General features: G+C 39.5%; 1 protein-coding gene across 3 annotated transcripts in view; it reads left to right on the forward strand.

Annotated features, from left to right (window-relative positions):
- The window catches only part of top3a (DNA topoisomerase III alpha), a 34,566-nt gene extending 8,558 nt beyond the window's left edge, over positions 1-26,008 (forward strand). For all 3 annotated transcript variants that reach the window (XM_059654004.1, XM_048551997.2, XM_048551998.2), the window contains exons 3-19: positions 244-317; positions 684-759; positions 1,090-1,198; positions 1,849-1,992; positions 2,415-2,585; positions 3,136-3,236; positions 5,944-6,018; positions 12,592-12,674; positions 13,292-13,499; positions 14,316-14,501; positions 15,076-15,205; positions 16,420-16,533; positions 18,889-19,054; positions 19,673-19,816; positions 20,719-20,841; positions 20,931-21,589; positions 22,027-26,008. In XM_059654004.1, coding sequence (XP_059509987.1) covers positions 244-317; positions 684-759; positions 1,090-1,198; positions 1,849-1,992; positions 2,415-2,585; positions 3,136-3,236; positions 5,944-6,018; positions 12,592-12,674; positions 13,292-13,499; positions 14,316-14,501; positions 15,076-15,205; positions 16,420-16,533; positions 18,889-19,054; positions 19,673-19,816; positions 20,719-20,841; positions 20,931-21,589; positions 22,027-22,151 — 2,688 coding nt within the window. In that variant the 3' untranslated portion in view covers positions 22,152-26,008. The remainder of the gene's footprint in view (positions 1-243; positions 318-683; positions 760-1,089; positions 1,199-1,848; positions 1,993-2,414; positions 2,586-3,135; positions 3,237-5,943; positions 6,019-12,591; positions 12,675-13,291; positions 13,500-14,315; positions 14,502-15,075; positions 15,206-16,419; positions 16,534-18,888; positions 19,055-19,672; positions 19,817-20,718; positions 20,842-20,930; positions 21,590-22,026) is intronic.
- The last annotated feature ends 275 nt before the right edge of the window (positions 26,009-26,283 follow it).

Below are 26,283 nucleotides of genomic sequence, written 5' to 3' on the forward strand. Positions count from 1 at the left end.
CTTGTGACAATCTTTAAATTTATGCATGTTTCTACAAGAGTTTAATATCAATATTAAAGTCATGATGATCATTTTATTATCTTTTGTAAGCAAGTAAATGAAAAAATATTTTCTTTCATTGTCTCTGTGTAAGAGTATGAGTCAATAAAAACTAAAATGAAAACACGAACATGTCTGTAATGTAAAGTTAACTTGAGCTTACTTGAGTTTTCCTCTTTCCATGTCTTACTACCATAAATGCAGAATATTGCTATAGTGATGACCTCTGTCTCAGGCCACCTCCTTGAGTTGGAGTTCAAATCACCTTTTCAGAAGTGGTAAGTTTTTATTCAAAAATGAAGTCATGCTGAAACTCATTTAATTTCAAATCTCATTCAGCAGCGAGAGAGAGAGTGTTAACACAGCATTGGGTAAATGTTTAGCCTGTTTTCATAACGCACTGATCAGATGAACATTGTGAGAGTTGTAAACTATATGCCAACCTAGACTGATCTAGTTTGAAACAATCTGTTTAGGAGAAAATATAATTGGAATTTTGTTTTGATCACTCAGTTTCAGAAGAATATAAGAATCTTTCTACCCTTGTTTTAAACAAATAACAATTTTCCAGAATTCAGGAAGATTTGAAGAATCTGTTTGGTCTGGATTTTGCACACTGAAGTTTTTGTTTTCAATATCTGTAGGCGCAGCTGTAACCCTGTGACTCTCTTTGACACTGAGGTGGAGAAGTACTGTCCAGAAAACTATGTGGACATTAAGGTACAATGTTAAGGAAAGCTCAGGATCACACGCTGCACTCATGTTTTCTTTGTATTTAAACTATGCAGTATGTGGGTTTGGAGTATTTTTTGGGACAATGGGGAGAGAGTTTTGCATTGTATCTAAAATGCTGCATTTGGTAGAGTAGTGTTTCATGAGAGATGTTTGAAAGAGAAAAAGTGCTTTATTCAAGCTGTGTTATCACCTTTACGATCATATACGTGAATAAAAATATGAAGATTTCAAATATTGAATCTTTACATAAAAAGATGCTGTTTTATCAAGAATTAATCACGTTGTAGTTGATTTTTGGCTTCTGTTTCTTTATAGAGAACTCTGGAACGAGAGGTGAGGAAATGTCAGGCCTTAATCCTTTGGACTGACTGTGATCGCGAAGGGGAAAACATTGGATTTGAAATTATTAATGTGTGTAAAACAGGTATGTGTACATCGGTATACACAGCATTAGAAGCATGAATTGTGCCTTTCAATAATCACTGAAAGATTTTATAGAATATATATTGATTTTTGGGTGGTGGGTGTAAAGAAGTTTTACTCAGGATCTTACACTGTCTATCGACGAGGTAGTGTTTTGAACCAGATAACATTCTGATCTCTACCGGCTCTACCCTAAACTAACTAACGTAATGAAGAATGAGGACATATTGGTTATGTTTGAGCCTAGAAGCTCCTGACAACGCGATTGTGTGACATAATGTTGTGGTAACGGCTGATTTATGCCAGATCTCTCTGCCATTATTTGGAAAATGACTGATGAAGCGATTTTTCTGCTGAAGTCTTAGTGGGTGCAGCATTACTTGGTGCAGCCCTGAGGGCTTCAGAGCAGAATGTTAGCAAATCGATGTTAGCTAGGATGGCACAGCAGTTAGTGTTAAAGTGACCCTGAAGTAATGAGAAATCAATTGCTGATTTCTGCAGGGAAGTGCTGGTAGGCTGACGTTTAGCAAACGGTGGATGAAGCTATGATATTGTAACTTCTAGACTGTGTTGTTGTTGTTTTAAAAATGCTTGTCTTGCTGGAACACTTTGCTGCATGTTACTCAAGATCTCTTGTTTTTTGCTTGGCAGTGAAGCCGAATCTACAAGTCCTGCGAGCTCGATTTTCTGAGATTACACCTCACGCTATCAGACAAGCCTGTGAGAATCTGGTAGAACCTGATCAGAAAATTAGCGATGCTGTCGATGTAAGGCAAGAGTTGGATCTGAGAATAGGTGAGGGACCCAAGGGCCTAGATGTCACTTTTGGTTTTTTTTTGTTCCCTTGTCAAACTAAACCTCATAATAACAACATTCTCCTTTGCCCCATGTTCACCAATCTTCAAAAACTTTCTTCTTAACTACATCAGCATTTTGTATGTGGAAACTTAATTTCTTTTGGTGTGGTGTTAAATATTATATGTTGAATTGTATTGTGGAGAATCTCTTGTCCCCTTTTATAGGTACAGAGTTGGTTAACGATGCAGTGCGCTCAGTTATACTGAGTTATCAGCTCAGATTGTGCGTTGGCCTATGGCATGAGGTTTGAACCAATGTTCAATCACGGATGCTACAAGTTGAGCCAAGATGATAGCGATGCATTTGAAATTGCTTTTGAATGCTACCGGAATTGTTTTTGTGTAATTTTGTTGGTATAGGTGCCTCATTCACCCGGTTTCAGACCTTACGACTACAGAAAGTGTTCCCGAATGTGCTATCAAATCAACTGATCAGCTATGGAAGCTGTCAGTTTCCCACTCTGGGTTTCGTGGTTGAACGTTTCAAAGCAATCCAGGCTTTTATTCAAGAAACATTCTATAAAATCAAAGGTATGCTGTAGCTGTTGATGTTTCTGAACCTTAGTGGAAGTGCATTTTAGCATCTCAGAAGTTATTGAGTGACAGTGGTATCAAGCTTTGGGACTTGACTCCTGTCTGTTTATGTAGTTGATGACTCCATTCATGTTCGCAGTAAAAAGTGATAGTTTGAGGATGAAACATGTGGACCTTAGGATAAGTCTCTGGCTTTAAGGAAGACTCAATATTGCAGATTCCTATCAGTACAATGCACGTAATTTTGATTTAAGGTTATTATTGAGTGTTAGTGCTATAAATTATTTGGCAGTCAGATATTTCAATAAGTTAAATGTAAGGTTCTGCAAAATGTTAAGCAATAATAAGCTTTGCCAAAAATTACGGTATCCAAATTTTGAAAGGCTGAGTCTACTGGGTAAACATCTTTGGTGACAGGTTCGTTTTTACAGAGTTCCCTTATTTTTCTGTATTGCTAATGGGCTGGTGATTGCAGTCAAGGTTAGTTTTGTGAACTTTGTTTTTATATCAAGTGTTCCAAATATTAGCAACAGTTTTTATGTCTCAGTCACCCATGAAACAGAAGATGGCAATGTAGAATTTAACTGGAAAAGACATCGTCTCTTCAACCACACAGCATGCCTTGTACTTTACCAGATCTGCATGGAGGTGAGCATATATTCCATTCTGATGAACCTAAACGCCAAAATATTTAGAAGTAGAAGGAGGAAAGCAAACTAGAGGAAAAATTAAGTGGAAAGTTGAGGGTTATATTTCACTGTAGTTTGAAGTGGATTGTGATGTCCCACGCGTTACTGTTCTGGAACTACTTTTAGTTCAATATGTTGATTCACGATTTTTTTACGAAGGAAGGCGGTGATATCCATGGTAATATTACTCCACTAGTAAGCCCATACCTTAAGGCTGCATTTCGTATTCCTGCCACAACTGAAGGTGAAATTTGAATTCAATTTTTAAGAAGCCTGGAATTATTACAAGCTGAAACAAAAACAGAAGTTGCTGGAAAGATCAGCAGGTCTGGCAGCATCTGTGAAGGGAATTCAGAGTTAACATTTTGGGTCCAGTGACTGTTCTCCAGATCATTAACTTTGATTTCTCTTTACAGATGCTGCTAGACTCGCTGAGCTTTTCCAGCAACCTCTATTTTTGTTTCTGATTTACAGCATTCGCACAGCTTTCCGTTTTTATTCGGAATTAACAGATACCTGATGGTGGCCATGTAACACTGTCAATTGTTGTAAAACTCCATCTAGGTTCATTATTGTCACTAAGGGAAGGAAATCTGCTGTCTTTATCTGGTGTGGCCAGCATATATCTCCAGACCCGCAGAAAAGTGATTGACCCTGTAATGCCCGCATCCCACAAAAACAAATGGATCCAAAGGCATAGGTACCATTAATTCTTTCGAAGAACAAAGGAACTTGCAAAGGGATATTAATGATAGTGAAAAACTGTCTGAACAGTGTTAAATGGATTTCAGTGTGCATGAATATGAGAAGTTAGATTATGATCTTAAGAATACTATTGTCTATAATTCTATCTGACTAGAATAGATTCACAGAATACTATGGACAGCTGAGGATTGATGCATCTTTGGAAGAAAAAATACCAAAATTAATATATAAAATGCTGGAAATACAGCAGTACAGGAGACATCTGTGGAGGGAGAATAAGAGTTCATATTTTCAGATTGATGACTTTCTGTCAGACTGGAAACAAATGTAATTCTAGATTTTACAACAGACTGCTTTTGCTGTCATCACGACTGCAGAGGGCGTACTTTGGCATCTCCACAATGCAGCATTCACCTGAAATTCCACTCGTGCGTAACCAGAAATCTAAGATTTTCTGCTTTAGTCCAAGGAACAGGACATGTTTGACATAGGCAAAAATTATTGAGTATGGATATGTTTATGTTTTATAGACAATTTAGCTAAAATTCTGATTTTCAAGCTGCTTAGAATTTTTGCTATATTTTATTCATCTTGCTTCTCCTCTTCATAGGCCAGTAACAAAGTTTATTAGTCTTTTGTATCAGCTCCCCAGTTTCAAGCCATGTTCCCTTGCATAAAATCTCAGTACTCCTGTGAATCTGAAATTTAAATCTTCAAAGATGTTTAATAAACCAATAAGTTAATTGAGCCAAATGTGGTTGACTGCTACTCAGCTTGTTCTTGTGGATTTTCTCACCAGCCTGCCCACAGTGAACAAAGTGATAAGCTGAATTGAGGTTTGTGAATGAGAGGCAACAAACATGGATGCACAACAAATATTTCAATGCCACCACTGCTAAAGTGTATTGGTCGGCCACACTTGAACACATAAGTTTGAATGTAAATACAAGAGATATTTTTCTTTTAAGAGATGTTGGCATTGCTGCAAAGCTTGTACTTGCTGCCCACACTGAATTACACTTAAACTGGATGATTTGTTAGGCCACTTCCGGGGAAAGATAAGAGCCAAAGCCTGGCCAAGTATTGCATATAAGCCATACCAGTTAAAGTTAGTAGATTTTCATTCTTGAAGGGCATGAGTGAACCAGATGGGTTTTCTGTTTACAGCAACAGTCGTGGTTATACACTGAGATTAGTGTTATAACTCCAGATTTATTGGTTGGATTGGAATCCATATCCCCATGGCATTAGCATGGGCCTCTGGATTACTATCCAGTGACATTACCATGACGTTATCTCCCCTGAGAAGCTTATACCAACTTTAAGCAGACTTCATTGTGAAGCATTAGGTTCCACTCTGCCAGCCCATTTTAATGATTTCACTATGCTATAACTTTAGCCTCAAGATTTATTTGAATGCTGCCAGAATTACATGTTTTTTTATGAGAATGATGCGGTTGCTATGGAAGTGCTTAAAATTCTGAAGGCACAGGACAGTATAGGTAGAAATGTGTTGCTACCAAGAGTTGAAGGGCCTAAAATGAGAAGCTATCATATAAGCTTGTTGAAAGAAAAGGAGAATCATCTTCATGTGCAGTTGTGAAGTCATAAGATTCACAGGCTGATTGAGGCAGAAATTCTGAATAATTCGGATCGGTGCATGAAAGAACACTGGATCAGTGGAAATGGGAACTGGCCGGATAAATCCAAACTTTGAGTGAAACAACAGTTTTGTGTAGCTGAGATTGTGGCACTTTTGGAAGCTTATTCTGGGGAGGCAAGGACTGGCAGGGCTGAAAGTGGAACCCTATTAAATAATAGGATTTCACTCTAAGTCTCTTAGCTGTTTGCATAAAAAGTTATTCTAGTAAATGCAAAAATTGATAATTAACTCTTCGGTTTTGAAAAGCAACAGTTTTATTTTGAATGATCTCTTGATGTTTTTTGTTTGCTAATCGCAGGATCCAGTTGCGACTGTACTTGATGTCTTTACTAAACCAAAGAGCAAATGGAGACCTTTACCCCTTGACACAGTGGTATGTATTTGAAAATAGCATAAGTTATCTTGTAGAGAAATTGCTGCCTCGATTTTCAGCTTTATAAAATAAAAGCACAAAGTGGACCTATATCGAAATGTAGTTGCAATATGCTGCAGTGTGAGTTTCCAATGTATTTGTTTCTGTTTTTAATTTGTCCACGCTGAATGCTTACATTCTGTGCTTGTAACATTATAATACAGTGCAAACTGCTAGTTTAGCTCAAGGGATTTTTTTTATGCAGTGACATACAAACTGTGAAAGTTCCAGCTTCAATCCCTATTCTGTGTGAGTAAGCTGATTTCAGTCAGGCAAGTGTATTGGTGTTGATGCTCAATTGGAGATATGAACTCGGACTTCTGATCACTGTCTAGGGACCTTCAGTGGAAATGGTAGGATGTTGGCAAGATTTGGAGACGACAACCAACCAATTCAGTACTAATTCCCCAGCTCTTTGTACAGGGTGGCTTTCCTCATACATTGACCTGGGATTCTTCTCCATACCAGTTTTTGCAGTCTACTTCCCTCAAAAAATGAGCTCAGTTGGAAATTCGTTTATCCAAGCGTCTAAGAACCTACCCCAATTATCCTGACTTGGGTTGTTTTGTCCAATTTCTGTTCTTGAGATGCAATTCCATTATGTCAGTTTCTTGATTACATTCTTCCTGTCACAACAGATGAGATTTTCCTAGATTTTCTTCTGCTTTGTAATGCCTCCCAATACTTGACCATGAGATGGGCACCTTAGACATCATGGCAGAATAATAAGAACTGCTGATTCTGGAGTCGCTGGAGGAGCAGGCCAGGCAGCATCAGAGGAGCAGGAAAGCTGATGTTTCGGGTTGGGACCCTACTTCAGAAATGGGGGAGGGGGACAGGAGCTCTGAAATAAATAGAGAGAGGCTGGGGAAGGTAGGTGGGATGGTGATAAGTGAGTGCAGGAAGGCGTTCCTCCAGCTCCACACTGTGTTCTTGGACATCCAGGCCTCGTATTTTGTTCCCAACTATCTTGCTCTGGGGAGTATTTCCCCATGGACTGTGTTCTGTGAAGTTCCTCACACTTGGACTAGGTATTTCCTTCTGTGTCTAGTTTAGTGATGTACTGAACCAATAAAGGAATGAGGGAAGGGAAGCCCCTCATGCCCATTGGATTGTAATTATTACACAACATGAGATCCTGGGATGTATTCTCCTAAAGCAAAATCCCGGAATCTTCTTCCCAATGACTTTGCTGAAGAGAATCTATCCTATGTGGAGCTGTAAATCTTTCTATATTACCTCATTCTGGAATTAATTCTCCAATATCTGGCATTGGGATGTAATCCCATGAAGTACATTGTGGGAACTTCTTCCTAATTACCTCTGGATTATCTTAACCTAGGGTGTATTCCCACACTGAGTGCAGTGTAGACAATCCTTTCAAAATAGGCCAGGTGATCTCCAACAATATGTGGTCATGAAGTCAATTTCCAATGACTGAAGGGAGATTACCTGATATTTTGAATTGGAATCTCTCCCAATTTTAGATGTTGGTATTTTTTGCCCCAAGGATCGTGCTGGAGCATTATTGCAGTAATTATACCGAGAAATCTTTCCTACTATAAGCTTCTTGGATGCATTCCCTAATTAATCGTACAGGGGATTTACCTCTTGATTGAAATTGGGAATCTTAGCCTGTTTTTCCCAGGCGCTTTTCTCTTACTTAACCTGCTTTGTGGGTCCGGGAGGTGGGAATAGGAATTGACCGATATATTGGTAGCAGGAATTATCTGTCTTCTGGACCTGAGGTGCATTCACCCAGTAACTATTCCTGGATTGTATTCCCCAAGATGTGGGGTTTTCCTGTAATTTTTGTGATGGTGAACCTCCCACAATCCCCAGTACTGCTGTATACTCCCCCAGTGCCTGACTGGACGAAGGATTCTGTCACCCTGATACTATGGACCTACCCCAATATCTGCGTCTGGGAATCTACTCCACCATGACAATAGCACAGTGAAGGAATTCCCTTCTCCACAGCTGGAGTATAACTATCTATTAGCTTGTCCTGGTTTGTATTTCCCTAGTGAATTTTTTTCAGCAAATTCCATTCTACGTGAGAGTTAAAATCCCATCCCATATCTGGTACTTGGGTCATCTTGGCACAAAATGAACGTGGGATGCAGTCTCCCAATCTGGTCCTGGAATCTAGTCACCAAATGACAGACTTGGAGTGATACAGCCAGACATGGTTTTGGGACTGAATCATACTCAGTGATCCTGTGATGATTTGTCCTCATGACAACACTGGGAAGATTCTCTTGTATGTCCAAATATGGAATCTCACTCAATTCCTCAATTTTCAATATTTGTCCTTCAGGCATATTCACTGTACTGGTGAGACTTCCCCAGACATGGAAATTTTGTTCTACATTCCAGCCCAACATCTTATACTGCATTGAATCTGCTTTGAAGGAATTCACTAGGGCGCAGCATGGTGGCTCAGTGATTAGCACAGTTGCCTCACAGTGCTAGGGGCAAGGGTTTGATTTCACTCTCAGGTAACTGTTTGTGTGGAGTTTGCACATTCTCCCCCTGTGTGCATGGGTTTCCTCTGGGTGCTCTGGTTTCCTCCCACAGTCCAAAGATGTGCAGGCTAGATGGATTGGCCATGCTAAATTATCCATTGTGTTCAGGGATGTGTAGATTAGGTGGGTTATGGGGGGGATACGTCTGGGTGGGATGCTCTGAGGGTCGGTGTGGACCGATTGGGCTGAAGGACCCGTTTTCACACTGTAGTGATTCTCAGACTTTGAGGAATCACCACCAAGAGTAGTGTATCTTTCACATGTTGAAAGATTGAAGGGACTGGGCTTGTATACGCTTGAGTTTAGAAGACTGAGAGGGGGATCTGATTGAAATGTATACGATTATTAAGGGACTTGACACTCTGGAGGCAGGAAGCATGTTTCCGCTGATGGGTAGTCCAGAACCAGAGGACGCAGTTTTAAAATAAGGGGTAGGCCATTTAGAACAGAGTTGAGGAAAACTACTTCACCCAGAGTGTGGTGGATATATGGAATGCTCTGCCCCAGAAGGCAGTGGAGGCCAACTCTCTGAATACTTCCAAGAAAGAGATGGATAGAGCTCTTAAAGATAGTGGAATCAAGGGTTATGGGGATAAGGCAGGGACAGAATACTGATTGTGGATGATCAGCCATGATCATAATGAACGGTGGTGCTGGCTCGAAGGGCTGAATGGCCTACTCCAACACCTATTGTCTATTGTCTATAAAACTTAATTCTTGTACATGTTCTGTTGTTATTTATTGCATTGAATGTGCTTGTGGAGGAGTTCACTCATACACAAGCCTTGGAACATTCCCCATTTTCTAAATCCAATGTGTTTTCCCCCAATATCTGGTGCTCCTCTGTATTGACCCAGTGTGTGCTTGAGAAGATTATTACATAATAATGATTGAATCTCAGCCCAGTGTCTATGGATTAAGGAAGAATTTTACATGAAGCTTGAATGCATTATAGTTCATTCTGAAATGAGGGTCTTAAAGTCGAACAAGGGAAATTAAGAAGGTATGAGAGGTAAGTTGGCCATGATTGATTGGGAAAAGATACAAAAAGATTTAATGGTAGATATGCAATGGCAAATATTTAAAAACGCACTACATAGTTTACAACAGAAATACACTCCTCTAAGGCACAAAAGCCGCAATGGGAAAGGAAAACCAACCATGGCATACAAAAGATGCCTAGGGCCGAGGAGTGGCAGATGGAGTTTAATTTAGATAAATGTGATGTAGTGCATTTATGGTAAGATGAACAAAAGCAGGACTTGCATAATTAATGGTAGAGCCCTGGGGATTGTTTTTGAACAGAGAGACCTCGGGGTTCAGGTATATAGTTCTTTGAAAGTGGCATCACAGGTAGACAGGGTGGTGAAGAAGGCATTTGGCACACTTGGCTTCATTGGTCAGAGCGTTGCTTATAGGAGTTGGGATGTCATATGGCTGCACAGGATGTTGGTGAGGCTACTTTTGGAATACTGTTTACTAGTTTGATTGCCCTGCTATAGAAAGGATACTATTAAATTGGAGAGGGTGCAGAAAAGATTTACAAGGGTGTTATTGGACTGGAGTGTTTCAGTTATAAGGAGGGGCTGGATTGGCTGGGACATTTTTCCCTGCAGCGTCGAAGGTTGAGAGATAACCTTATAGAAGTTTATAATATCATGAGGGGCATGGATAGCTATTCACTCTAACTCTAGTGTGAGGGAGTTCAAAACTAAAGAGCATAGGTTTAAGGTGAGAGGAGAAAGATTTAAAAGGATCTGAGGGGTTACTTTTTTCTCACAGAGGGTGGTTCAAATATGGAATGAACTGCCAAAGGAAGTGGTAGATGTAGGTACAGTTACAACATTTGGACAGGTTCATGAATAGGAAAGGTTTAGAGGGATTTTGGCCCAATTGCAGGAACATGGAGCTAGCTTAATTTGGGAGACCTGGTTGGCATAGACATGTTGGGCCAAGGGGTCTGTTTCCATACCGTATGTCTCTTTGACTGTGCTATAGATTTGGAGAGCAACTGATGTCAATGGGACATTAGGCTAGTGAGGAATCAGTGACATCAGGAAGGGTGGACATGTGTTTCCACATGTTCTGCAGGTGTTGAAACACAGAACCCAAACATTTTCAGCAGCTGAGACCACCTGCCCCTCACTGTGGTAACAAGTCATATGATCACCCGCACCATGGTGAGTCAATACCATACATGGCAGTTACACACTGAGCTCATGATTTTGTGGTGTTATTATTTTCATATCAAACTGTTTAATGTTTCTGGATTGTAGTGGAACTACTTTGAAGTTCTGAATTTGGTAGTTTTGCATTTCCTGTTTTGCCAGTGACACCTCTTACTGGAGTACAAATCTATAGTGTTCCATAAATAGCCAGTCTTCAGGTACATTTATTGGCTGCTCAGCTATTGTGGTGACACCAAGAGCCTCCATTAGATTTAGTGCCTAATCCTGCACTAGGTGCTAAATAGCTCTAAATAGCTATATGCTCCCGTTGCTAAAGAGGAATGATTTATGAATGAGTTCCAAGACTTCTTTCTTTTCCTTCCTTCAAACAAACTGAATCTTTTAAAGTTGTCTAAGTTCTGAATGGCTTCATCAGACTTTAAAAAAAGTATAAACAAATTGGCAAATGTGTCTTCAATATCATATTGAAACCTGGTAATCGTCATTTTGATTGTCTTAGTGCATGAATCATCAAAATTGAGCATCCAAGTTCAATGCCTAAGAGGGAAAGCAGATAGTCCTTATTTCAGATGGAGTTGTGTGTAAAAATAGGAAACTCTTGCTAAAGGTACACAAGACACTGGTCAGACCACAGCTAGGAAGCTGTGAACTTTTCTAGTTCCCTTTATCTAAGGAAAGATGTACTGGCATTGAAAGCAGTCCAGCAAAGTTGATCCTGGATATAGAGGGATTTTCTCATGAGGAGAGGCTGAGTAGCTTGGGTTTGTATTCATTGGAGTTGAGGTGAATGAGTGGATTGCAACATTATTATTGAAACATAGAAAATTATTCATGGATTTGACTGATAGTTTGGCTGAGTAGTTGTTTCCCCTTAGGCAGGGTGTCTGATCAGAAGGCATAACTTCAGAGTGAAGAGTCACCCACTTGAGAAGAGATTTCGAGGAATTTCTTCTCTGAGAGTGGTGAATCTGTGAAATTCTTTACTGCAGAGGGCTTGTCAAGGCTAGGTCTATAAGTACATTTAAGGTCGAGAAACAGATTTTTAATCGGTAAAGAAATCAAGGGTTGTGGGGAAAAGGCCGGAAAGTGGGGTTGAGGATTTTCAGATCAACTATGCTCTCATTGAATGGTGAAACAGACCCAATGGATCAAATTAGCAACACTTCCTACATCTTATGTCTTATATTACCTGAAAAATTAGATAAAGTGTGAGGGTTCCTGTTTTGAATTGAATTTGAATTAGCTTTATTGTCACATTTACTCAAAAGTACAGTGGAAAATTTATAAGTCACCACTTACAGTGCCATCTTAGGTACAAAGGTACTTAGATACAGCTTCTTCAGTTACGAGATTAGTTACGGTGTAACTAATGTCACCAATACGCAGTGCCATGTTAGAACAGACAACCTAGGTACAGTCCTTAGTTACAGAATAGAGAAATGAAGAAAACATATTTACATTACAACATTATACACTATAACCATAGGTCAGAAAAACAAGGAGCAAGGTTTAAAAAAGACAAACGTCACAGTTGCTGTGATTGAAAAGACTGGCACGACATAGGACAGGCAGAAAATGTATATTTTAAAACATTGATTCTGTGCATCTTCTCCATTTTCTTTTAGATGTATCTTTGATTAACTTTCTTAATCCTTCTACTCTTAATGCTTCATGTTTGTCATTGCTTCAATGAACCATTTGGTGGCCCTTAATTAAGGGCAAATATAGGATTGGTTGTTAGGAGAAAATACTTGAATGATCTCAGTAAGGACTGTAGTTTGAATTTTAAAAAAGTATGTATTATCTTTACAAAACAGGAATTGGAGAAATTAGTTTCAAGGAAGCTGAAAATCAATGCAAAGGAGACAATGAGGATAGCGGAGAAGTTGTATACACAAGGGTGAGGCTCAGTGTTCTGTTGCACACAGCTGTTTTCAGCATGTGTTTTCTTGTATGAGAAATGATAAAAACTTTATATAAGGTATTTTGGAGCTTCCTGCATTCTCAGTTCTATTCTCAATCTTCTTGCGTAGGCACTGTTATATACCTCATCCAACCTTTTTAAGATCTTTCAATTGTTTCTTACATTATGCCTTAGGTAATATTTTTTCATTGTGCTGTATTTGCTTAGTATCTACTTCTGCTGAAACATTTTCAGCCACTTGTAGGATTGATCTACTGCATAAATATGAATTTTGTGAGTAATACAAATCGTGAGATATGGGAATGGAAATTGAATTTTATGTTCATGGACTTTACAGTCACTTTTGCTGAGGAGCACCGAGGTGTGAATGGGTGGGTGAGGACTAGGTCAGGCTTAGCTTTGCTGTCCTAATGTTTTCAGAGACTTCCTGATCAGGTTCATGCTAAAAGTGAATGGTTTGGGTGAGGTTTTGGGGATCGCTGCCGCTCAATCTTTGATTAAGAAAAGGCTTTAGAGTTAGATAATTCTTGTGATCTGAAGACCTTGCTCGGTTTGCAAGCTCCTTACATTGCTCCTCATTTCTGCCTGTGTAGATACATCAGCTACCCACGCACTGAAACCAACATTTTCCCTAAAGATCTGAACCTCTCTGCTTTGGTGCAGCAGCAAACCGTGGACCCACAGTGGGGGGCATTTGCTCAGGGTATTTTGGACAGAGGTGGGCCGACACCACGAAATGGAAACAAGTCAGACCAGGCCCATCCACCTATCCATCCAACTAAATACACCAACAATCTGCAAGTAATTACATTATTTTGTAATTGGCACCATTAATAATGCACATTTAATCTGTTCGTTTAATAGAGTGAACCTACCTTGGGAAACCAGTTTTTTTTAAAACAACTACAATTGGTGAAAACTTTTATATTTTTAGCAAGTTTAAAGTTTGTTTAGGAAGTTTTGTAATGGGTTGCGTCATATGAGTCATGGTGGTTTGAGAGGGAAAATTGGGAGAGGTATTTCCAAGTTTATCCCACATTGCTGAGTCACTAGAAGCATGTCTTCTTTCAGTCTCTACAGGGAGAAATCATAGGGGAATATAATTAAATACTATTCAGAAATAGAGGCAACAGAAGCGCTAGTATTGCTAATTTGATAAATGGAACTTTCATTCTTTGAGGATAGAGAATCACCTGCTACCACAGTTGCAGAGAGAGCTCAACAGAATGAACCAGTGATTGAATAGCAGGCCATGGGATTGGGTTAGGCCAAACTGTGACCTATGCAGTTGGCGCAAGGCTGAGCTATGGCCTTGGGGTGGAAGGAAGGCTGAGCTGTGGCTGTGGCTTTGGGAAGAGTGAATTGTGGCTCTCCGGGTGGAGGGTGGGTTGAGCTGCAGCCAACAGAGTAGGAGGAATTTAGAGGAGGTCTGAACTGTGACACATGAAGGGCTGGGGAGGAGCAGCTCTAAAATTGACAAAAGCTGTGATCTTTAATTTTCAATTATACAGATTTAAGGTCACGTACATGTGAAAATCATGAATTGTTAGAATATTTGTATGACAAAATCTTTTTAATCCACATGTTTAGATCGTATAAATATTTCTCTATTTTTAGGGAACTGAGCAACGTATTTATGAGTTTGTTGTGCGCCATTTTCTGGCATGCTGCTCTCAGGATGCACAGGGACAGGAAACCACAGTAGAGATAGACATCGCAGGAGAGCTCTTTGCTGGTCATGGTTTAATGATTATTGCACGGAATTATCTGGAGGTTTATCCATATGAAAAATGGAACACTAAGGTATTATGTGTAACCAAAGTTAAAATAATTATTCTTTGTTTTATGTTGTTATTCTGTGTTGTTTTCCTGTTCCAACCTGATCTCAGCGAAAATGGTTTATTGTATAGCAGATTGGGGTATATAGCTGTCATTTTGTTAGGAACTGGAACAAACTTATAAAATTTGGTGGGCAAATTGAGTAGATTAGTTGCAAGAGTTAAACGTTTTATTTGCTCTGCAGCAGAGTTTGCAACTAGCTTCAAGTTGCTGGACCTGGGTGGTGTTTCTGATGCTGCTCTGTTTGGACATATTGTAATGTTCAGCTGATAAATCTGTAGGACCTAGTGTAGGTCAGTGACTCAGTATGCCAATAGGTGACAGGACTATACCCAACTTTCGAATTTGTTTGCTGTAAGAAAATATACAGAACCCACTCATTCTCACTCACAAAGGAAGAGATGAGTAAGTGGAAAAAAAAAGCTTGGTATGATTCCAGAATTTATCCTGATCCACAGCCAAAGAATATAAGGAGGATTGGGAAAAATAAATGATTAGGAGTTTATGTGGTTTTAAACTGATGAGATCTTTGTTCCAGGTTATACCTGTGTATGAGAGAGGCAAGAAATTCCAACCCACCACTATTGAGATGGTTGACGGCGAGACAAGTCCACCTCAGTTGCTAACTGAAGCTGATCTTATTGCTCTGATGGAGAAGCATGGCATAGGTTAGTCTGACGCCCAAGATTCCTCTTGTTAAGTTGCCTCCTGTGGCTTTGAGGCTGAAAGCCAGGTGTGATACTGAATCATATTGATACAAATCTTGGATTTAATGCATGGTCTTTTCAAAATTAGAGAATTGTCACCATAGGGAGGGACTGTTAATAATTTCTGCTTGCAATTTCTACCCAGTTGCTCCTGCCGGGATTGGTTTGTGTGGACCTTTGGTGGGGACCCTTTTCAGGGTTTGAACGTGTCACTCCTAATTCACCTTGTAATGTTTAAATTTTCCCTATTTTCCTAGAATGGGTTTTGGTTTAATTTGTATTAAATGCTGCACAGTTTGATTTGGTTCAGAGAGTGGTGTAAGCCATGTGCAGGTGTCCGAAATTTCAAATGCTTTTGTCACCTCGAGTGTGTCTCTTGTTCCAACTTTATGCTTTTGAGCACATTCTAGAGCTATTAACCTATTTAGCCCCAAAGAATTTTTATTCAGAATGCAAATAGGGAGCTCAGCTAAACAGCTTCGACCAAAGGAGTTTTTGCACTTGAGGTGGTAGCTTTGATTGTCAGTTTGGTGAACTAATCTAGAACAATGCAGAGCTGAAGGTGAAGTCAGAAATTAACCTTTCCTCCTTTGTGTCTAGAAACATAATGCAGTCGTAAGTCAGCCAGAGACTGATTTGGGAATACATTTGACCCAAATGTAACAGATTAGTGCTCGTCAGTTTACAGATTGCCAATTTGCAAACTAAATTTGGTCCACAGTAGAACTGTTGGACTATTCATTAACAGGGCTTTTTTCCAAGGTTTGTGGAGCTATAAAAAATAGGTAAATTTGTAATGACTAAGTATTCATGTGTTTTGTGTAAATTAAATCAATCTGTTGGCGAATGGTTGGCCTCTAATATAATTTATCAGTTTGCCTTCTGAAAAGAGGAGAGTGCATGTGACAGTGCCTGGATGTGGTCAGTACATGTAACAGAAAGGTTATTACAGTCCCTGTGGTTTTTTAAAAATTAATTACTGAGCCATAATTATCCACTTTGGTTCATAAAGATCATGGGGTCTACCTAGAAGATGACCAGTGACATTGAACCAACAAAATATCCTGTACAGACTCATTGTGGTGTTCTACTTTGAGAAGATGTTTTTTGTCTGTGTTCAAGCATTGTGCCATTTGTTTCTGTTGCCACTGATATGTGTATTTGTTTCCTTTCAGGAACTGATGCTACTCATGCAGAACATATTGAAACTATCAAATCCCGAATGTACGTGGGCTTGACGGCTGACCAGAGATTCCTCCCTGGAGAATTAGGCATGGGTCTGGTAGAAGGTAGCACAAACTCTTGAAAATAAGCACTTTAATGAATGGAACATTTTTATTTTCAGAATTCACCTTTTTCACACTTAGATTTGTAATTTAATGAAAATCTATCTTCTTCACTCCAGTTTCTATGGAAAGGTTGTTTGTACCTTCAAAGGTGGCTACTGTACAAAGTATTGGGAGACTGGAAAAGTACAGTGGTGATTAAGAGTATTTCAGTGCATATGTGGAGCATCTTGAGATGTTTTTCACTGTTAATAATACGATGTTCCTGATAATCCAGCTATCAATCAGGCAGCGGTGAAAGAAACAAGGTGATATTCTGATGGAAGCAGGCCCAGAAGTATCTGAAATACACAGGGGTTTGCTTGAACTTTCTAAACCAAAAGACCAACAGCTCTCAGGCATTTTGTTACCACTTGAGCAGCACTCAAGCCATTCCCAAGTCATTGGATATTGCAGAAAGCGTATCATTTTGGAATAAGGATCGGTTACGCAATGAGAGTTTGCAGAGTTTATCGTGGCTTGAAAAAACTTTCCGTCCATCATAATTTTGAAGAACTTGAAGAGAGAGTATTAGAGGACTGATTTTTGTGTGCGGTTTAAGAAGTGAAACATTCACAATAGATTGCTGACATTGCCAAACTAAACTTCCGACAAAGCTTGCCAAACAGCATTTTTCTTCAAAATGGTGGAACATACGTTAACAATTGCCAGTCATTTATTGAAGTAAATAAGTTGAAACTGAATAAGCTGAAGGTGACAGCATAGGAAGTTACAAAGTCCTGTTATTGTGCCGAGGTGAACATCAGATACAGAGTTGTCTGCTTCTGAAGACAGAGTGCTACAGCCCCAAGAAGAAGTGGCATCTCACCAAGGCAGGTCAAGAGAACGTACATGGAGAAGACACTGGCAGCAAGAAATGGGAGTCAAATGGCTGTTGAATAGCAGCAAGTCAATAAGGGATCAGTTGAAATACACACAATAAGAAGGACCAGGGTGCCCAATGAAGAATTTACAGGACCTCATTGTCTAAGTATCATTGAATGGAGTTGCAGAAGACTTAGACTTCAGTCATTGTGATTTCTGAATCGTTATACCATCAAAAGCTAGAGTCGGCAAGAGTTGGAGAAATCATGCAAAAAATTAAGAAGATGTAGAGAGTGGAAATCCCAGTAAAGGAAAGGATGATGGTTCTAGTCACCTACAAGAGAAAATCGTCATATTGAAATTATCATAGGATTTAAAGAGAAGGAACTGGCTAAAAATGCTGATTTTTAAACTGGAATGTGATTTTCACAAACTCACAATATGGTTGCATGATTTTCAAGTATCCTCAGGTGTTCAGTAAAATTGCCTGCCTAGTTCCAAGATATGAGTTCAATGTAAGGTAGTGGAACATCAGATTAGGATCTGACGTAGTTGTGGGAGCAGAAGTTGGCTATTAGGTCTATTGAGCCTGGTCTGTCATGCAATGACATAACAGCTAGTCTGATAACTTTATTGACTTTCTTTATGTCAGAATAAACCAGTTTATCTTGGGCTGACTCTCCATTAACTGCATATTGTTTTAGTCTGGCCTGAAAGATAACAAACTACCATGTAGAATTCATTTGCGAACTAATCGGCACCCTGTTCTCATGCAATATAAATTATTGTTCCCTTTGAAATGTAGTATTCTAGTGATTCGGTCCTGATGAATGCAAGTTAAACATTTTTGACAGAATATCTCTTTTCACCACACTCAGATGAATTAGTCAATTAAAGTGAATGCATAATAATTGAGTGAGGGAAACAGGACAACGCTTTTAATGTTAAAAGGGGAGCACCCACCAGTTTGGAACTAAATCCACTAACAAATACAACAACAGTGTCACGGATGCAGGGATGTGAGAATATGGAACTCACTGTCCCAGACATTTACTGATGATGAATCAAGTCAGGTGTTCAAAAGAGAGAAATATCTGTTTAGAGGAAGGATATTTACAGAAATGGCAAGAGACCAGTGAACTGGGATGAGGAAAATTATTGCAATAACAATGAAAATTGTGTAGTGACTGTTACCTGGAATGCTGGGAGACCAGGGAGAAAATCTCTTTAAGCTTTCTGTATGTAACTTGGAGGGGTGAGGAAAAGGTTGCGTCCCAGATCTGGATACCTGCATTGGCAAACCTATCTACCTCCCCATCCCCATATAATGGTCACTGGGATTTGACCTCTGCTGTTCTAGTTGGAAGATCAGTGGGTGAAGCTTATGTATTGCAGATATTCAAGATTAGTCATGCACTTAAATGCTGACATGCTTAGCATATTGTATCAAACTGTAAATGTCTGGAGTGGTGACTGTTTGTGCTTTTGCTGCAGGGTATGATTCCATGGGATATGAAATGTCAAAGCCAGATCTACGGGCTGAGCTTGAGGCAGATCTGAAGCTGGTTTGCGAGGGCAAAAAAGACAAGTTTAGTGTGCTTCATCAACATGTTCAGAAATACAAACAGGTGTTCATTGAGGCAGTGACAAAGGCAAAAAAGTGAGTATGTTTAAATTACTCATTCTTGGGAAGTGGTTGACATTAGCATGGCTAGTATTTATTTATCTGTACCTTTTTAATTTATTTGTGATATGGGCAACACTGGCTAAGTTGGCACTTATTGCCTGTAATTAATTGCTCAAAGGGCAGTTAGAGTCAACCACATTGCTGTGGGTGCGGAGTCACATATAGGCCAGGCTGAGTAAGGGCAGCAGATTGCCTTCCCTGAACATTACCACTAGAGCACTACCTATTTGTTCACTAACCTTTAGATACAACTGTAAGTAACTTGTCTAATTCCGAGCAGTTAAGAGCCAATCATATTAATGTCGTGCATAAGCCCAGACCAGGAAAGGATGGCAGATTACCTTCCTTAAGAGATGCTAGTTAACTAGTTAGGTTTTTATGACAGTGACACATTCATGAGTACTGAGAAGAACTTTTTTCTACATTGTTTTAATCACTGAATTAATTTCTCAAACTGCTGTGGTAGGACTTAAAATCTTCAAGTTATTGGTCCAGGCTTCTGAGGATTGTGCAAACTTGTAGAAAATTTTATTTTGAGTTATATGATGCCGAAGTAAGTACACTTAATTATTCAGTGATGTGTTTTGATAGGCTGGATGAGGCTCTATCCCATTACTTTGGGGAGGTGGCTGAAGCGACGCAGTCTGAAGAGTTTGTGATGGAAATTTCACAACCTGTTCGAAAATGTCCTCAGTGTGGGAGAGACATGGTTCTCAAACCGAAGAAAGATGGAGGGTAAGTATACCATTTTCCACAGAAATAGAAGACCAGTCAGCTTCTAGTGGCTGTGCTGCCAGAAGGTTAGGATATTGCCAATCTGTACTTCAACTCCATTAGCCTGTTTTTGCTACATATCTCTTGATTCTCTTCCCCAATAAAAATCCTTCTCTTCTGCCGATTCCACTTGATCACTGTTCCTGAAGTGCCCTGCTGCTGCTGTTGGGTGATGTCGTCCTCTCCAGTCAAATGTTTACTCAATTTCAGCATAATTTATTAGCAGTATACACAATATGGTATATTCCCATGGATTCACTGCCTGTTTATGAAAGAAAAATCAAGGATTTCACATTCTCACATACAGATCACCACATTCGACTAGAAGATTAAAATGCCTCCCATTTGCACAATGCTGTGGTAATAATCTTCTATTCCCACTGTCATCTGTGCCTTCTGTTCTCAATCTGTGGTGCCAGAGAATGTGGTCATGCTGCTAATTCTTCCTTCCTGTTCAGTAGAACCACTCTCACTGGCAAAACCAATCAAATTCTCATCAGCGTGTGAATCTCCCCAGATAAATGTGACCACAGTGAATCTTTGCAGTTTGGTTATTCATGGGCTCAATCAATTCATACCTCTATCTACTGGCTTTATAAATCTCTGAACTTCTCTGTAAACATGTAATTAAACTTTGGTTATTTGTAAAAAAGTCTTGGGAGGTCTTAAAGGTGGAAAATGAATATATATTGTTACTCTGCTGCCAAGATGGGTCAGGGTTATTTTTAGAAGTCCTTCTTTGAGTTGTGGAGTAATTGATAAGACCAACTTTTGTTCGTCATCCTTCCTTGCCTTTGTGATATTGGTGATTAGTTGCTCAGGTGTTATCGTCACCAACTGTCTTTCTTTCTTGCTCACTGCAGGTATTACCTTTCATGTATGGGGTACCCAAATTGCAGGTCTGCAGTTTGGTTTCCTGATTCAGTTCTGGAGGTCAGCAGAGATGATAGCATATGTCCCACATGTAAACCACACCCTATTTACAGGTAAGGACTATAGCAGCAAAATGTGAACAGTTTTACAATTGTCCTTGTTTTGTGAAAACATAAATATTTCATTTATTCAAAACTTCCAGGTTAAAGTTTAAGTTCAAACGAGGTAGTGTGCCTCCGCTCATCCCCTTGGAATTTGTTGGTTGTATTGGAGGATGTGATGAAATGCTGAGAGAGATCTTGGAGCTGAGGTACTTACGAGGAGCATCACAATCAAACAATCAAATTGTCAACCATGTGCCGCAGAGAGGGTTAGAGAACAGGTCATTTCGGGATCGCAGAAACACTCTGCCAAAACCTCAGGAACGGGCTTTTGATGCACTGTCCAGCATTGTTCCTTCACATATGGGATCTGACAATAATGCAGTTGTGTGCAATTGTGGCCAGGATGCACTGCTACTGACTGTTCGGAAGGAGGGACCGAATCAGGGGCGGAGGTTTTATAAATGCAGTGGAGGCAGTTGCAACTTCTTCCTGTGGGCTGACCAGGATGCAAGTGACTCAGCTGGTAGAGGATCAGTTGGTAGGGGCAGTTCAACCCCTGGGGCAGGGAGCTTTCATCAAGCTGGAAGCAGCGGATCTTCAAGTGGAAGAGAAGCAGTGTGCACTTGCAATCAACTAGCAGTAACACGCACAGTGCAGAAAGATGGACCTAACAAGGGTCGGACATTTCACACGTGCGCCAAGCCCAGAGATCAACAGTGTGGCTTCTTCCAGTGGGCTGATGAGCATGTTGCACCAGGTACGTGACAGAGTGACTCTACCATAGTTAGTGTTCTAAATTTTTTCATTGATCACAGCCCACTGCAGATCAAGTTGCAGCTCTGTAACTTTCAGGAATCCAATGGTGTAGAAATAATTTGTTATTAGTATGCCGATAAGTTCTGTACACAAGGAAAACACAATTGTTTGGAAGTGCAGAAGATTTATAAATCTCAAGCAAATTACTTAAGATTTTGTCTTATTGCTTATGTGCTAAGTCCCTGCTATTGATATGGCTGAGGAAAGCCGAGAACACTGAATGAAGCCACCCGTTAGATACCTAGAAATCATTGTTTAACTTGCAGTGAATGGAATGAATGACTACTGCTGTCTGTAATGATTTTACATCATTCACAGGAGAGATCATTCAGTGACTTCCAAGCTTCTAACCTAACATGTTATTTCTGATTGTCTCAGGAATGACAAATAAACGGAGTGATGGAAGCTCCCCCAGAAATGGTCCAATCACAAAGAAGCCACGAACGTGTGGGCTGTGCCACCAACCAGGCCATACCAGGACAAAGTGTCCCCAAAACCGCTGATTCTCCCCCAACGCTGACGTTTGGCAATGAATTGGAAAACACTGGTTACAGAGAAAGCTGCAGCTTCACTAGTGTCTAGCCTTTGCTACCAAAATCAACTGAAACCACGTAAACAGCTCTCAGTATGCTGCCAACATTCAAGTAGAGTGTTGTCCTGGATTCACTAATACGGAACTTGCAACGGTATCTGTCAATAAATTGCTGAAACACAGCCACACTGGTAACATGGGTGATGAATTTGCAGTGTGAGATGTTTGTGAACCTTGTGGTTCTCATTTGTGCATTATTCTGAGTGCCTCATTGAAGAATCTGGAAACAGTATTGGGTCCATTATGAAAACTAGTCATCAGAAGTTTCCTCCATTTGAGAGTTTACTTCCTAAAAATAATGATAGTGCCTTTTATATTTTTGAGGATGAGGGTGGGATGTTTTAAGGGCAGTGAGTGAAATGAGATTGAAGGAGAGCAAAAAACTTCATTCAAATCTCCGTTTGTCCAAATTTTAACAGGTGTTGCTGCTCAGGAGATAAAGTTTATATTTCAGCTTCTCATGTTGAAACAGATTAATGTTTGTCATGTTTCAGGGGTATGTGTCACTTTCAGTTCCAGTTCAAGATTTTCATCTCATTTTGAAATCAATCACCAGAAAATATCAGACATAGAATTAAATAGCTTTATTTCTGAAACAGGTCAGCTACTATAGTACATTGCTGTACTAGCTGCTGTGAGTTCCTTATCACGTTAGAGGCAGCATCCTTACTGATCTTCGTGAAGTGCCATGCAAATATGAAACTAACCTTTCATATTCCTTTGATTTGTCAGGGGGTGAAAGTGACTAAAATTCCAACTTCCTGGACTTCGGTTGTGCTTGAGGAGAGTATTTCTGCTTTACAACATTGGGATTCAGTTCTTACGGGTACAGGTTTCACAATTGAGATTCAGATTTAGTGGATACTGGGATAAAGAACTGGGGGCCTTTGAAAATAGATGTATCGTTGTCTAATACTGAAATATCTCTCTAGTGGGTAAAGGTCTGTTACTGAAGACTGGGACTTAGTGCACATAGCTAAGTGTTTTGTTGGATAATACTTGGCTACACTACTTGTGGGTGCAGGTTTGTTCGTGACAACATGTCATACAGACATATGCTATCATGTTTTCCTCTCTGTTAATGCAGTGTTAATACTTTCCTGGTTCTGCTTTGTGTTCATTCTTATTCTGTGTTTCTACAATGCTCACTTGTGTTAGATTTCTTCCTCTGTTCACATGTAGATGTCTCCCTGCAGAAATGGCCATTAGAAGTTGTGACTGGCTGTTCAGGGTTTTGACTTGGGTCTTGAGCTCTCTGTGATGAGCTGTGAATATTAACATGCAACTGAATTATTATCATCATGCTAGAACTGAGTTTTTTTTTGCAGCCATCATTTAAACATGAGACTTGTCCTATGAAAAAGCAGGTAGCAGATGACAAAGGGGGAAGCATATAGAACCTCCTAGAATAATTTAAAATATTGAAAATTTGTTATATTTCAATACTCAACTGCTGGTGACTCTGGTACTATTTTTAAAATTCTAATATTATAAATGAAGTTTATTTTCCAAAGAAGTTAGTTTGTTTTCTTGACATTTAATGTGAAAGTGTGATGCCCTGAGGATGTTACTGGTAAACTGTGTCTTGCATATTTAATACATGGATCCCTCCCAGAGTAGAACGTTTTGCTAAGGGAATGAAGCAAATTTGTAATTCATTGTCATAGTATTAGCTCTCCCAACTTTAAAAGAATGGATAAGACCATATGCCTCCTTGAACCTGTATTGCCGTTTGATGAGATTGTGTTTAATCTCTAAATTAACAATTTACTCATCTTCTATATTAACAGTTTCAACAGGAAAATGGATATTTAGCCCACTTAGCCTATTATCTGTAGCATTCCCTTTGTGCATTTCTAGTAACAATGGATCCCATTATCTCTATTAAACTTTACAGCAATGTAAGTTTCCAAAGGCAGACCTGTGCTTCCTGGGACAACACAGTATGGAGCTGGAGAAACACAGCAGGCCAGACAGCGTTAGAGGAGCAGGAAAGTTGACATTTCGGGTCAGGACCCTTCTTCGTTTCTGCAGCATCTGCAGTTCTTGCTATCTGTGTGCTTCCTGTAATCTAACCCATGTGTATATTGGGCAGTGGTAGTGCACCATAGCATCAACAATGATCCTTTGTGTTTTTGTATCACAGCAGATGCTGTACAGACTGTCCACTGCATAGTTCCCTCTAAACCTCACTCAGACTGACACCTTTCAGTATATAGGTATTTTTAATCATCTTGGAACAAAAGTAGTCTGAAGAATAATTGGCAAAGCAGCATTCCACGAGTACGTTACCTTTAGTTGTTTTAAAATAGTGCCCAAGGTTTTGATTATTTTCAGAGTCCTCTTTTACAGTAATGAGGTTAATTTGATTTTGGAGCTGACCAAATCACAATAGATAAGCATCTTGTAGCAATTGGAATACTTCTGTGATATTAAATACCACTCAGCCTTTATTTCTTACAATATGTAGAAATGGAACCTTTTTGGATTATTTGCTTATAATTACATAATTAAGATTCAACATGATTGCAACAGATTTACCGTATTTGGCATTTGGTCTTTGATAATTTATTACAGACCTGCCATGACCAAACTTAGTGATGGGGTTCAATGGGGCTGAGTCTCTGCTGGTGTTCCCATGATTTTGTCCAAGCAAACACAAACTTGTTATGGTCAGTTTTCTCTCTTTTGACATCCTAATTGTAAGTCTTATGTGGTACTGTGACTGAATGGTATGTCTGGCAAACTTTGGATATTGTGCCCCAATCTTGCATACTGTTAACTGAATATGTGATGACTAGTGTTCACTTATTCTGTTATTGGAAGAATAGAGATTTAATTCTAGTTTAAGACCTTCCCTGTTAGTATGTGTTCTGTTCACAATTACAGGCCAAAATTGGAGAATTTGTGTGAGAGTTGGCCAGGTGCGCTGTTAGAGGGGACTGTCCATGACCCAATTCTGGAATATCTGTTAAGGTTGGTCAGTTAACTGGACTCCTCATTGAGTCTTGTCCTATGATATGACTAAAGAGGAGGAGGAGATGCAGGATCCTGAGAACACAATCTTGACAGACATAAATCACCATTTCTTGATTGCTGCTGGGTCACTTTTTCTTCCTAAATACCACACTGCGAGCTAACATTACTCTGAGGACTGTAGTGGGTCAAAGAGAAGACCTACTGCTATCTTAGGCCAAATTAGATTGAGTAATAAATGCCAGTGTTGTTTGTTACTTCTCAACATTCTGAAAACAAAGTTAAAATATTTTGCACAAAGACCAAAAACATACTACTCTTAATTACAATTACAGTTTATTGTTGAATGATATTAGTTGTGCACTTAAATTGTGGCTGCTAAGCAAAGTACTAGTCAATAGTAATTGTCAATTATGATGACGATAGTTTGCCAGGTGTCGATGAAAAACAAAAAAATTAATAAAAGTATCCCTTTATTAAAAGAAATTTAATTATTTTCTGTGCCTACAATTTGCTGTAGTTCTACCTCACATTTGTGTAAAGTTTGTGTTATTGATTTGTTCTCTGCAAACTTTCTGAAGAACAATTACTTTGTACGGACGTTTTATCAACCAACAAGCATAGACCTTCTCCTCACTGTAAATAATATTTTGCCATAATGGTATTGTCTCTTTAAACCTAGATTATGATTATAAAATGTAGTTACTGACAAGAACATTACCTGGACAAAGTGTATGCAGTATGAGATAATGGGAACTGGAGATGCTGAAGAATCCGAGATAACAAAGTGTGAAGCTGGATGAACACAGCAGGCCAAGCAGCATCTCAGGAGCACAAAAGCTGACGTTTCGGGCCCAGACCCTTCATCAGAGAGCCTCTCTGATGAAGGGTCTCGGCCCGAAACGTCAGCTTTTGTGCTCCTGAAATGCTGCTTGGCTTGCTGTGTTCAGCCAGCTTCACACTTTGTTATCGTGTATGCAGTATGGATTTCTTTTGTTACAAAATAGTTGAGGTTTTAAAAGAATCTGTGTCTTGTCTGATGCAGACCTCTTAAATGAGGGGGAGTT

This window comes from Stegostoma tigrinum, chromosome 23 (genome assembly GCF_030684315.1).
Source record: "Stegostoma tigrinum isolate sSteTig4 chromosome 23, sSteTig4.hap1, whole genome shotgun sequence".
In the NCBI taxonomy this organism is placed as follows: Eukaryota; Metazoa; Chordata; class Chondrichthyes; order Orectolobiformes; family Stegostomatidae; genus Stegostoma; species Stegostoma tigrinum.